Source organism: Pecten maximus, chromosome 12 (assembly GCF_902652985.1).
Source record: "Pecten maximus chromosome 12, xPecMax1.1, whole genome shotgun sequence".
Lineage (NCBI taxonomy): Eukaryota > Metazoa > Mollusca > Bivalvia > Pectinida > Pectinidae > Pecten > Pecten maximus.
In genome coordinates, this window is record NC_047026.1 from 11,162,470 (window position 1) to 11,177,261 (window position 14,792).

Consider the following 14,792-nt stretch of genomic DNA (forward strand, 5'->3'; position numbering starts at 1 on the left):
CTCCAAATGCTAGTGTCACAGTAAATATACTGTTACATGTTCCTTTTTCTGTATGTTATATATAAGGCAGATAACTTTCAATGTTTTATACATTTTCCAGCCTGTCCATATAACTGATGTATCAGCATTCAAGGGGAACCTGGCGCTTTACCCTCTACCAGAACCTTACATCGATACGTGCAAGGCGAAGTCGTTACTCTAAGTCACTTTGATGCTGTACCCCCTACCAGAACCTTACATCGATACGTGCAAGGCGAAGTCGTTACTCTAAGTCACTTTGATGCTGTACCCCCTACCAGAACCTTACATCGATACGTGCAAGGCGAAGTTGTTACTCTAAGTCACTTTGGTGCTGTATCTTCTACCAGAATTACATCGTACTATACCCTCTACCAGAACCTTACATCGATATGTGCTAGACAAAGTCGTTATTTGAAGTTACACCGAATCACAGCTGTAGATCATTATATATTTACAAGGAAAAGTCAATTATTGAAGACAAAGTCCTTCCTATTGTAAATTAAAAAAAAAAAAAAAAAAATCACCTGATGTATCTAGCAATGTTAATAATCAGAATTCCTTTGGTATAATGTTTATGCATGGTTAAATTCATATTTTGTCAATGCCTTCATAATGGCTATACAGAAACCTAGGTAGAGACTTAGATATGACAATCGCCAGGGAGCTCATATGTTCCACAGGGACCCCAAGGTCTGTCTATCCATGTTTTACAGATACATGTAATATACAGACAGAGGAACTTGGAATTCTGAATTTGTTTCATGTCCCTGTGCTATGTTCCATGGCTACTTAATATGCATTACATATATCAATTGATTATTCAAATCAGCTCTTGTCAAAGTTGAAAAACATTGTAACAGTTTTTGAGATTTTCTTCATGATCATATGTTGTTGTGTATATTATATTTATTTTGATCCAATACCTATGCAATTTTACTCCAGAACTGCTGGTTTTATACATATGCAAAGACATTATTAAGTGGTTTTATGATTTTATGGAAAGTTATTACATTCAATTATTGGTCGTAATATACATGCATTCTCCAAGATGTGTTGTATTTCTTTTGGTGTATCGAGATTTATCCACCTTTTACCATTGAGAGATTTCCTCACCTCATACACTGGACAGTTGTATTGACATTTTCCTCAACTCTTAACCTGGACTAGTGTACAGAGATTTCATTATCTCTTACCCTGGACAGGTGTATACATCCACTTTACCAGTACCTCAACTCTTACCCTGGACAGGTATATACAACCACTTTACCAGTACCTCAACTCTTAACCTGGACAGGTGTATACATCCACTTTTACCAGTACCTCATCTCTTAACCTGTACTAGTATACAGAGATTTCATTATCTCTTACCCTGGACAGGTATATACATCCACTTTCACCAGTACCTCAACTCTTACCCTGGACAGGTGTATACATCCACTTTTACCAGTACCTCATCTCTTAACCTGTACTAGTATACAGAGATTTCATTATCTCTTACCCTGGACAGGTATATACATCCACTTTCACCAGTAGCTCAACTCTTACCCTGGACAGGTGTATGTATCCACTTTACCAGTACCTCAACTCTTACCCTGGACAGGTATATACATCCACTTTACCAGTACCTCATCTCTTAACCTGGACAGGTGTATACAACCACTTTTACCAGTACCTCATCTCTTAACCTGGACAGGTATATACATCCACTTTACCAGTACCTCAACTCTTACCCTGGACAGGTGTATACATCCACTTTACCAGTACCTCAACTCTTACCCTGGACAGGTATATACATCCACTTTACCAGTACCTCATCTCTTAACCTGGACAGGTATATACATCCACTTTTACCAGTACCCCAACTTGGACAGGTGTGATCATTTTTACCAGTGCTGTCAGCCAAGGGTTAAGACAGAGGGGATTCCCTGTTCACAACAATGGTATAATGACAAAACAACAATACATTGGTCTGTCAACCTAAGATCGAGATCCCCCTGTCTCACGATATAGATGGTACAAGATCAATTCACAGGAAATTTATATAATCTACCGTGGACCCTCGTTAATCAGGACACCTTCTTTATCGTCCAGCATTGTCTGGATTGTAAGATTCCCCACTACTGTCTAGATTATCACAGGTTCATTGTACATTGTTTGTACTTGTCAATACCGTAGGACATTGCACAGAAAGTTGTTATTGTCTTCATATCAGCATGAGAATTTTCAGCTAAAAATCCTGTCTTAGACGTTTTTTCCTGAAGGTTGGTTGCAATGTTGAATTTAAGGAGTGTCTTTTTCACATTTTTACACTGACCTGATCTTGCTGGGATTTATGGAAAGTTAATTAATGTTGTTAACATGTCTTTGAGACATTTATGTTCTGTGTGATAGAAGGAAATAATGACATTAAAACTCCATTGTGCCGTCCATGTAATATTACAGTTTACAAATGTTTTTGTCGGATCAAAATGTAAATGATCAGTATTTTTATATGATAATTATTTTACCACCTAGTATACAGTTGTTCAACTTTATTATGAATCCAGAACATTATTTTATTACCTTTTTATATATACGTTTTCAGTTCTTAAAAAAGTTTATGAATAAAAAAAAATTCTCTTCAAATGCTGGGTGTTTTTCTCTATCTTTTACTAACCCAACATACGATATAATATATTTCTTGGAAAGTTCTTGACAGATCTTTCTCAGATTTCATGTGTTAAATTGTTGGTTCTGCTCGTTTTCAAATGATTAAGATTTCAAAGAGAAAAGATTGGTTTAAGAGATCCAGCTAGAGATTGATTTTGTGACCAAAACATGTCTCCCCCTTCTCCCATTACCAGGCATTAATTTTGCACTCAAATGACCTTTGACCTTAGGTCAAGGTCACACTGCACTTTGTCAGTGGGGTGATAAAGGTATACAGCGATTTTCATTACAGGTCTTTAAAGGTTTAAATTTAATAGCCAGACAAGAAATTATTAAAAAGAAACAAGAGATCCCAGAGGGATCTCGGCGCTCACCATTGAATGATCCCTAGTTTTCAAATGAAAGACCGATATTTTCTCTTCTTTTCCCTCTTTTCATTGTTCTTTCAAAAGATTTGATAACTTTATATAACGCGATATAGCAGGTGCAAACTGCAATTGTCAGAATCCAAGATGGCCGCCTGTCAGCCATGTTGTTTTCTAATCGGTCCTAAGATGTTATATGCACAACTAGGGAACAAGGGGAACTTACTTATGAAATATTTAAGGGTTAACTGTAATATTTTTTTTACGTTATTGAGCATTAACACAAAAAACTGGGGTGTACTCCGCGAAGCGGTTTATGAAAAGAGTGCACCCCAGTTTTTTGTGTTATTGCTCAATAACGTAAAAAAAATATTACAGTTAACCCTTATAATTTAATTAACAACGATAAGAAACATTTTCATTAAGTTTAACATGTTTATTTTGCTCCAGATATTTAAAAACACATCGATAAATACAAAATCCTGTGAACAACGATTACTCTGCTGACGTCACAGTTTTTTTTAGGTTATGAGATGATAATATAATTTTTTAAGCCAATGAAAATGCTTGTTACAAGCAAAATTAAATTATAAGAAAGATCTTTAAAAAATTAGGACCTTCTGAGAAATAGCGATAACAAACTTCCAACTAGAGATTGTTGGCTAGCAATTTGACAGGCTTTTCACCGACTTAGCATAAATGACCTAAAGGCTTGGTATTTCCAAACGTAAAACACTATTTTAGAACATTTGATAAGTCATCCACATTCTAGTTTTGAATGAATCTGGCATATGAGATATAACGTTTCAATAAAGGAGATGGACGAGGGGAGATAACTCGTACAATGTCAATTGTCGGCATTTCCAAAAAGATCATAGGGAAATATTAAAAAAAATGATGTATCATGGTAACGGGGAATGATACCGAAAAACTAAAAGACATCAAAATCATCAAAATTACATGATTTAGTGACTTTTGACACCTTAATAAACTTTTTTGTTTGACCTCTGACCTTAAAAAGATATAGCCCCAAGCCATTATCTATCAAAAATATAATTACAGTATATGACATCTGTATAATGAATAATTTTTGAGTTATGGCCATTTTAAACTTTTAAAATATGACGTCATGGTGGCCATCTTGGATTTCAAACCAACTTAAAAAGTAACACCATTTTGCCAGGACTATTCAATGGTCACTTCAGGCAAGTTTGAGCTGAATTCCACTGGTGGAACTTGAGAGGAAGTTTAAAATGTATAACATTTTTCTGTATTGAAAATATAGGGGAAAGTTCAAAATGGTGTACAAAAAAAAAAAATGTATGTGTCACAGTAAAACTGAAAACGTCAAATTCATCAGAATGATATTCTGCATTGATTGGTAAAAATTAAAAAAAAAAAAAAAAAAAAAAAATGTTGAATACAAACTCTGTACAATCATGAATTTCCAAGATATGGCTATTTTAAAGTTTTGTTACTTATGACGTCATGGTGGCCATATTTGATTCTTGACCTACTTAATAATACATTTCCTGGCTCCTTTAACATGTCATATATACCTTATAAGAAAAATGTCATTTACATAATTCTTACCATTTTGAAGCAGTTGTACGGACAAAACCGAGGGCAAGAGAAGAAAAATAATATTAAACAGAACAAAAATAATACGTCTTTTCACCATTTGGTGAAAAGCCCTAATTATCAAAATCCAAGATTGCCGCCTGTCAGCCATGTTGTTTTCCGATCAGTCCCAAAATGCAATATGTACACTAGGCATCACAAGAAACTTGCATACGAAATATGAGAAAGGATTAGACTAGTTTTAATTTCCACTCCTCTACAATACAATACAGGTACATATGTATTTAAGTATTTGAGTGGTATTTGAGTGAATCATATAGTATTGTAGAGGAGCAGAAATTGCAAGTCTACATTTAAATAGATTGCATTTTGACCATGTTGTTATGGACAACTAGGGAACAAGGAAACTTAGATATGAAATTTGAGAAAGATCCCTTCCGTACTATCCGATAAATAGTGAAAACAAACTTCAATTGTCAAAATCCAAGATGGCTGCCTTTCGGCCATGTTGTTTTCTGACTGGTCCCAAAATCATACATGCATATCTAGGGACCAAGGGCCACTTACATATGAAATTTCAGAAAGATCCCTTAAGTACTTTCTGAAAAATAGCAATAACTTCAATTGTTAATATCCAAGATGGCAGCCTGACGACCATGTTGTTTTTTGACTGGTCCTAAAATGCAATAAGCATAACTAGGGACCAAGGGCAACCTACATATGAAATTTGAGAAAGATCCCTTCAGTACCGAGAAATAGCAATAACAAGAATCTGATGACGGTGGGCTAATAAGAAATAGAAGAATAGTTGGAAATTGTACTCGAGGTCAAGGTCACAGTGCAAAGACATCGGATTAAAGTGATGTAATAATGTTTTGATTTTCATCAAAATATCTTCACTGGTTTAGAATTTATGGCTCTGACAAGAAAATATTAGAAAAGTTTGCACTTATTTAACCTTTGACCTTGAGGTCAGATCACTGTGACCTAATGCCAATGCACTGTACATTGCCTTAGGTGATGCAGCTATGCAGCAAGTTTCACTACCATAACAGTTTAGTAGTTAAGACCTGGGATAGAAAGTAGTATTGTAAAATTTGGACATATTTGACCTTGAGGTAGAGGTCACAGTGACCTAGCTATCCATCGGCTTTAGGTGGTACAAGTATCTTCCAAGTTTCATCAACATATCTTCAATGATTTAGAACTGTCGGCCCAGGACAAGAAATTTGTATTAGATAGAAGAAGAATACCTGTACTTATACACTATGTTTCCCTTCATTCAAATGGGTAGACATACAAAGATCATTGGAAGATGGACCCCATGATCCCTCTTGGATCTCTTGTATTGAATTAAGACTTTCTGTGGTTGCCTCGGACTATATACTTTGCAATGATCTTTTGTCATTAAGCGAATACTGCGTAGTTGTTTAACTTTTGATTCTGTCTGAAACTTATTCCTGGGTCTAATATTTTACATCTGTAGGTCAAGCGATCACTTTATTTGGAACAGGACGGGTTAAACCTGGAATGTATAAAGTCAGAATTTTTAAAATAATCACCAGGGCTCAGTTGTTCAAAAGGTGATTAGGCTAATCACATTTTAACAACATTTTCCAAGTCCTGATATACCGGTAATAATTTCTGGTAGAACTAACTTGACCAAACTTTATGAAACTCTGTAATTCTTAATTCTCTTCCAAATGGCATAATTTAAGACGATATACTCACAAGTTTTGCAGCAAAGGAGAAATGAAATTTTCACTATCAAGTGATTAAGCTAATCACCTTTTGAACAACTGGGCCCAGGTGTCAAATTTTCAAATTTTGATGCATTAGTTAACAAGCAAATTTAAAACCCTTGTAATATTACTGACTACATGACTTGTATTCAATAGTGAATCGGCCGTGCATGCAGGTAATCAATTAATGGTGAGCATAAATGACACAGATCTTGTTTGACCTGTCATGGATATGCAGTGACAATTTGTGTAAATCAGACAACTCATTAATAAACGAACAACATTATTTATTACAAAGTATTTAAATCAACAAATATTTGAAGTCAAGCTCTCATATCAAAACAAGTAGTAAGGTTCTAATATGCTGATTTCACTTAATCAACACCTCTCCCTCCCTCTCCCGAATCACACAAAATCAGATATACATGTAATGATATAATGAATGCTTTTAACCAAATTGTTTAATTATTTTTGTATCCACTGTAATTGTTCCTTCGACTTGATTGATATTTAATTCTGAGATTTCACACTTTATACTTGTGCCTATCAAGTACATGCATAGAGAAAATGTCTTGTACATGAAAGATGAATTAAAAACTTATGCAGTCATGATTATAATTAATCAACGTTTAAGAAATAGTCTGGGTTGCTGCAGTTTACACACTTGAGCACAATATACAATGTAAAGAGTTCATATAGGCCACATTATTACATAAGATATACAGGAAAAGACTTATACTAGGCCTAGGCTTGTTGTCCAATCTCTTTTGTCAATACTTAATTATTTAATGATAATCTTCTTTGTATAAATACTTTGTTTGATTTTGTTTGGTTGGCAATAAAATATTTTGAAATTAAAAAAGATATACACAGAAACATTAATGTCTGCTAACACACCTTATAGTATATTCCATCTTGCTGGTGGATCTTTGTTCTTAAATTTCGATCAATATACAGTATACCCCTGTATTTAAACATTCGGCTCAATTGTCTCGAAAATAAACAATAGACTACAGTAGTCTATTGTCCTGTATAAACAGGGTCTATACTGAGTAAAGAGCTTCTTTCATAAAATGATGGTAAACCCTCAAGATACTATGAAATATATTTTACTGAAAAGCAATTGTCATTCTTATCTTTGAAACAATCTTAAGGCAACTGTTGACTAGGAATTAAGTATATATACAATGTATAAATATGCATAAATATTTGAGGACATGACCAGTATTTTAGAGAAGAAAAAAAAGATTTCTCTTAAAAAAAATCATTTCTCTTTAGTTTTAAGAAAAAAACAAATTACATGTTTCAGTGTAACAGTATAGAACACAGGATATTGGTGTGAAATTTACATTTACAAATGTACATCAGTGTACAGTTTAGCAGGGCTGGATTATGTATTTTTTTTTCTTCTAGCAAACTTCAAATTATTTGGTAATGGTGTATAAGTCAGTATCAGAAACGTTTCTAAATGCTGTCCTACCTATTCACTTTGAAATTCTGAAAATATTACACGAAACATCAAAGTGGGATTTTGCAAACAAACTTTAAACCAAATGTCATTTCACAACAGCCAAATGATCATGAAATTATTCTAACAATAGAAATATCTTAACCTAACACATGACCCAAGTTAGTCTATCCCCTAAAATTGGTGTCACAGAGTTAAAAGTTAGTATAATATTAAAGCTTGTACAAAACTATTTCAAATTGGTTATTGCAGTATACTTGTATTATTATTGTATTATTTTGTCAATAATCTTATAATATAAATATGATAAATAAGCTTTTGCTGAAGAAAACATATTGAACATTTTTGCAAGGAAATATTTGCCTGCCCCTATTTTTTGTCCCTGTATATGGAGTATACGGAGTTCCTAACAATTTATTGAAGCCATAGATTTCACTTTTCTTTACTCCTTGAGAAGCATTTCTAGACAGGTTTGACTGTATTTTAATCGAAAATTCAATTATTATACGTTACATGTTTGATTTAAGTACATATATATGACCCAGAATTTTTTTTATATATTTTTGTATTACACATAATTTATGAAAAGATTTTAAAAATAATGTAATTATAATGTCTTTAGATATGGTCCTGTTAAAATGATATCGACCATCTTTTAGACAAAGGGAACCACTGCATTACCTATATCATGATACTAAGAAGACTTTCACAGTTTCTTTTAATTTGTATTTCTTGTATTGAAAATCAACCATGAATGTTTCCCTGGATTAGAGTTACTTCCCCTGAACAAAATACCACTACTACAATGTACGCTCTTGCACCTAGATAATATCAGACAGACACTCACCATTAGAACTAGATCCTTTTTGTATTTTCTGTTGTTTTGTTTGTTTTGTTTTGTTTTTTGTTTTGTTTTGTTTTATAGCAACAATTTAGAACATTATTTTGTTAAAAAAATAAAACATAATAATATAATAACTATTATAGAAAACAAATTGCCTTCCAGGAAAATATCAGGGAGTAGAGAATGTGTTATGATGTCATTTTCTTTTTTAATTTGGACTTTTTACCACTGGGAGGACTATACATGTATAATATATAATTTTGGTGTGAGGGAATTAAAATTCTGTGTCAAAGGTCAAAGTCGAATATTTCATAATTTTGTGTCTGTAGCAAACATGTTTTAAATACCATTTTCAATTTACAGTTAATCTACATAATACAAATTTCAACTGTACTGAAAAAACAACCTTTTACTTTTTATAACATATGTGCCGTAGCATATGAACATTTCCAGTACATATGAAAAATAAACGAATACATGTAACCACTTTTAAAATCTTACTGATGGTTTGGGACTTACTAACAAAATAAATGAAATATAATGTATTTTATGATATCAATTATTCCATTTTGGATTGGAAAGCTAATGATCGCATTAAATGATCTTTGGACAAATGTATTTAAATGATATTGAGTAAAATGATGCTGTGTGAAGACAAATAGAAAACAGCATATATTCTGTTGTTGAGACATAACTCCGCATATTTTCAAGTAGGAATAGATTACAGAAACATAACAACAACACAAAAATACCGGCATACAGGACCAAGTATGTTGTATAAAGCCTTAAAAATTAAATTAGACTCTATTGAAATTTTGTTTTGTCTTTTCTGAAGTATTATTGCTACCATTACTCAACGAGTACCTGTACTTGGTACAGCTGCTGAATATGCAGAACAAGTCAAAACTTATTTATTTATTAAGATTACATTCTTTATTTATTTGGGCATATAAAGGAAATTATCAGTTATAGAACTGGATTCTTTTTTTCCCTTCAGTTTTTGTGCTTTGTAAATAGAAACTAGTACAGTTTAACGCGGGGTGGAACAGTATGCCACTTGCAGCTGATGTCAAAGTCATAACTTGTATCAAAATGAATTTGTGAAAAATTTCAAAATTTAATAAGAATCCTACCAAGTTTCATGATTGAGTGAGATCGCTTAAAATGAAGTTAGAACTATTCCATTATTTACCCTAACAGCTGGACTCTATGCTTGTAAAACCAGTGTATTATCATTAATGCAGATGATAATCCATATTTCTTCCAGCATTCCTTTCATACAATATAGTGTTTAGAGGAAGTCCCTATCCTGATGAATTCAATTACTGAGATAAGATGAAGAAAGCAACAACCCTTTCAATAATTAGGCAAATCAAAATGTTGGTCAGGTAAACACAGCTAAATATCAGGATTATACAGCTGACCGTAAAAGATTGGTGAAAACCTGAGGGATTGCCAGAGACGCCATAACATACCTGGGAATACTACTGTAGAATTCTGATGGGTATATTACATAACTGGACTGGCATAATAAAGGGTCAGGAATATGTTACACTCAACAGGCCAAGGTATAAAAGCATAATACAACAAACTTAATACACAGGTGTGATATACAAAAACAAATAAATACAGGTAAACAGTTAGTACACAGGTGTGATATACAAAACAAATAAGGTAAACAGATAGTACACAGGTGTGATATACAAAAACAAATAAATAAACAGTATATATATATCGAAAATCAAATTGAATACAGGTATTAAACAGATAGTACATGATTATATTGACAATCATATCATGCCAGTTATAATCTACAAGTCCAGTATAAAAGCTAAAGTTTGGTTATAGGTGAACGTATTGTTTTATCAGATTTTTGGTTAGTCTGAGTTTCCTCTGGCCTTGACGCCATGTCAGGGCCAGAGGAAACTCAGGCTAATTTTTGGTATGAAACAGGGTATAAAGTAAATTACTGCATTAATTATAAGTAGACCAAGTACATACATCAATCAAAACCAGCCGGCCATGGCCAGCACAACATTGTCGATATCACCATAATATTGATATGCTATAATATATCACCAAATGCAATAAATGGAATAGTTTAAGCATACCATTTAATTATTTTCAAACTTTTGGGTTGAATACTTATCACTTTGCATAGCTTATAAATTCGAAAAAAAAAAAAAATAAAAATGGATGATTGGCATTTATCAAGGAATGTATTGTCAGCGGCTACTGAAGGCCAGAATAACATGAACTGTTAACAGTTTGAGGTTTAATTTAGGGAGTGCTTCAAACTTATTCAATTTGAGTAAACAAAATTAAAAAATCAACAAGATTGCATCATGGTTGTAAATGGTTGACAGAAATAGCTAAGTTTGATTATTCAAAATTTGAAAATTAAAATTTTACTTTGAGCAGCTTGACGCTCATTTTGGTTGCCGTTGATCATGAAGCCTACCTGGGGATGACACAATCACTTCACTACCTTGACGAGTGTTGATTGTATTGAATGTAGTGATGAAATCAGAAAGCCACACCCTGTTTGTGGCGGTGATCAATTGGCTGAATTCAAATTATAATGTTGATAACACCAAAAAAATGAAAAAAAATACTCAGCACATGCATTTGTATTCACATACATCCACATTGACATCTTTGTCATTGTTTAACTGAAGTTTGATTTAAGATTAATGTACAATTTCTGATACAGATCACAAAAGTTTTATCATCCACGGATAGGATTCAAATTAGGCATCCAAAAAATATGTTTTTCATCCAATATGTAACACAATGACTGTTACTAGTCACAGACGACTAACTGCGAGACTTCACTTTTTAATTTACAAGCATCAGACAGAAAATCAAATACAGACAGTTTTTATTTCTGCCCGGGAAATGAAAATTAACACTATTCATGAGAAAAAATGTTTAAGTTCCATAAAAAACATTTATAAGGCACAATTTTATCACAAAATAATAATTCTAATTTCAATGAAGTGTCATTTTAAAATAGGACACATAGGAATTGAACAAAGAATTATCTAAACTAATAGCAGCTCTAAAAATAGCTGTAGATATGACATCATATAGATCATGTGTACAGCTATGATCAGGACACAATTAACACACAGTACTGTAAACGTACATATTTTAGCTGTAATCTAAATCAGCGCTTTTAGTACCGATAGCATTCTGCTAATTCTTGATTGCACCAATTACACCTTCTTTACATTGTTTTCTATAGCTATGGCACATTTTGGGTTTGCTAATTCATCATTGCACTGTTTAAATTCTGTTACCTTCTAAAATTTGAGTGCGTCAAAATAAGGGCTATTCCGTTAAAATATCTACCTGGTACAATACCCCAGGACTCCACAAAAAATCACTTCTATCCATGGTTGGATTGACTTCCTATTACTTCTATGTCAATTATTAAATAAATTCTATTGGTTGTACCCCTTAACCAAACCTGGAGTCCTGGGGTGGGGTAGACGTTTTACTGGAAAAGCCCTAAGTACATAACTGTACAGTAAGTTTGCCTACAAGACAACAAGTTATAATTATCACTACATAGAGCTTTGGCACCAAAGATATGATTATTATCACTACTTAATGGTGAATTCATGTTTAGCTTTTGACAAAATAAGTGATTAGATATATTTCTGGTATCCTTCAACAACAACATGTTAAATAAAATCTGTGTTATCAGTTAAATTCACATTAAATCTTGGGATAGATTTCGAAATGTTTGTGAAATCTACTGTTGTCACTGAGAAACTAATTTTCCACAAGCTTAAGAATGGACGAGATCTAGAAGAAGGCATTTTTGTGTCTATTTGGACATTCGTAAATCGTGTGCGATTCGTCCCCACATGCTGTACATTTCCGAACTCCTGGTCGCCAACATGGTTGTTCATGTTTTATCGGTTTCTTTACAGATGGCCTAGAATTACCCGCATCACTTTTCAAAATGGCAGCAACCAATTCACTATCATCTTCCTCACCACTGTTGTCCGTCTCCCACTCCAAATCACCGTCGTCCTCCAGAGCGGTGGAATTCCCAGACACTTCCGAGTTAACAGCAGAGGTTGTGATCGGAGACTTAACATTACTTAACAACACTTCGCCATCTTGAGAACTGTGAGCTGACCATCCTAAGTCTAACGTCTGGTCATCACAATCACCGTCTGATCCATTCACATCCATGGACCACCAATCTACTGGCTTGTTTTTAGAATCTGTTTTTTTATCACATTTCTTCTTCTTGGAATCCTTTGTTTTTTTGTCACTGGAGTCTTTTGTTACTTTTTTGTCACTAGGGTCTTTTGTTGTTTTTTTGTCACTAGGGTCTTTTGTTGTTTTTCTGTCACTGAAATCTCCTGTTTTTCTGTCACTCGTCACTTCACTATTACGAGTATTATCAGAACTAGTCATTAAGTCCATCATAATTGATTTCATATCTAACTTTTTCTGCACATTGCCTACTGCTGTTGTATCCTCGGGAGTGTGATCTTGGCTAGTTGAATGAGAGGTGTTTTGGACACTTGTGGCTAGGCCATATCTCATTAATGGAAAGGACCCTTTTTTATGAACATGTCCCTCTTTTTGTTTAGATTTTGCAGTATCTTCTTTTGTTGTTGTTTTACTTGGCCATTTTGATTCAGTTTTTTGGGACTTTCCTTTCTTCCTGGTAGAATTCACAGTTTGTTGTGTATCTAGTGGCGTAATATTTGTCTTTTTGTCTGATGGTTTGAGTCCTGATTTTGTCCCTGTATTCTGTGTATCCGAGGTTTCACCAGGTAATCCCTGACCTCTATGACCTTTATCTGTGGGACTAGAAATGTCTCTCCTCTCCTTGTTGGTACCTTTTTTTGGCAGACTTTCAACATCAGGCTGTGATGTAATGTGGTCTACCCATGTTGAAGTCTTTTTCTCCTTCACGTCGACATCGTCTGCATTCAGAAAGTGATCAAGGGGAGGGAACTCTACACTAAATGGTGATTGGTCAGGTGTAAAATAGGCACTACTGTCAGCAGAGGTATGAGACAGAGGAGTCCGTGATGTTGAACGACTGGGAGACCTAAATCCCTGGAGGGGTTGTAACTCTCGAGGATGCCAATGCAGGGGAAGTAACTCCAGTTACACTTGAATCACCAATCTTTGTGGCAGTGGCAAACGAACTAGGAGTCATTAAAGAAAAGGTATGATCATTTGGCCGATGTCGAGGAGCTCTGGGACTTCTGCTGGTGGGCTGGTATGCTGGAAATATAAAATGGAGCTCAGGTTTTGACAATGATTTTGACAACAGGAATTGTGAAATGAACGTGTCACCTGCATGGTGAAGGTATTTTAAAAGAGATTTAGATGCATTTTTTTTTAATTTAGAGAAGTCACGTAGTGTAAGTGACATTGCCCGAAAAACTTATTTTCTACTTACACTAATTGTGACTTTAGACTTTCTCATCTAAAATTCAATAGCAAAGCTGTGGAGTTGGAACAGAACACTTTAGATTGAAGTGTTTCAAAAAACATTCAGTGCTCCTCATCCTCCACAACTTTGGCAGACAAATATTTTTACATTTTGGTTCCACAGCAAATTACATCATAATTAATTTTGTCAATGATTGTCGTCTTTTTATTCTAAACAGTTGGAAAAAGATTGCAAAACTGTTTAGACAATAATCAGCAATTGCAAATCTGTGTGTTCAGTTAATGAGAAGCGAGTACAAATCTGTGTGTTCAGTTAATAATAAATGAGTACAAATCTGTGTGTTCAGTCAATAATTTAGCGAGTACAAATCTGTGTGTTCAGCTAATAATAAATGAGTACAAATCTGTGTGTTCAGTCAATAAACAAGTACATACCTGTGTGTTCAGTCAATTAACGAGTACAAATATGTGTGTTCAGTCGATAATAAGCGAGTACAAACCTGTGTGTTCAGGATCTGAGCTGGATGTATGTACTTTCTGTTGACGGTCTGTCTGACTTCCCACATGTCTGCGATGTTCTGACGGTTCTGTCTGACATTCAACAGCAACAGTGAACTTCTCTGACGGCAGGATGAAACAATTAATGTACAAGTCGAGGAGCTGTTCTTTTGTTGCCCTGTAATAACCAA

General features: G+C 34.0%; 2 protein-coding genes and 1 long non-coding RNA gene across 5 annotated transcripts in view; 1 reads left to right on the forward strand and 2 right to left on the reverse strand.

Annotated features, from left to right (window-relative positions):
* Positions 1 to 554, forward strand: part of LOC117339419 (insulin-degrading enzyme-like) — a 27,426-nt gene extending 26,872 nt beyond the window's left edge. For all 3 annotated transcript variants that reach the window (XM_033900990.1, XM_033900992.1, XM_033900991.1), the window contains one exon: positions 101 to 554. In XM_033900990.1, coding sequence (XP_033756881.1) covers positions 101 to 202 — 102 coding nt within the window. In that variant the 3' untranslated portion in view covers positions 203 to 554. The remainder of the gene's footprint in view (positions 1 to 100) is intronic.
* LOC117339420 lies at positions 97 to 2,635 on the reverse strand. The gene is made up of 3 exons (XR_004535191.1): positions 1,660 to 2,635; positions 234 to 1,484; positions 97 to 164 (listed from the first exon to the last, which is right to left on the reverse strand). It is a non-coding gene; the product is annotated as an uncharacterized LOC117339420 (long non-coding RNA).
* Positions 2,636 to 6,624: 3,989 nt separating this feature from the next.
* The window catches only part of LOC117339806, a 28,708-nt gene continuing 20,540 nt past the window's right edge, over positions 6,625 to 14,792 (reverse strand). The window contains exons 18-19 of the mRNA XM_033901515.1: positions 14,604 to 14,779; positions 6,625 to 13,932 (exon numbers count right to left, since the gene is read on the reverse strand). Of these exons, the coding sequence (XP_033757406.1) occupies positions 13,754 to 13,932; positions 14,604 to 14,779 (355 nt within the window). The 3' untranslated portion in view covers positions 6,625 to 13,753. The remainder of the gene's footprint in view (positions 13,933 to 14,603; positions 14,780 to 14,792) is intronic.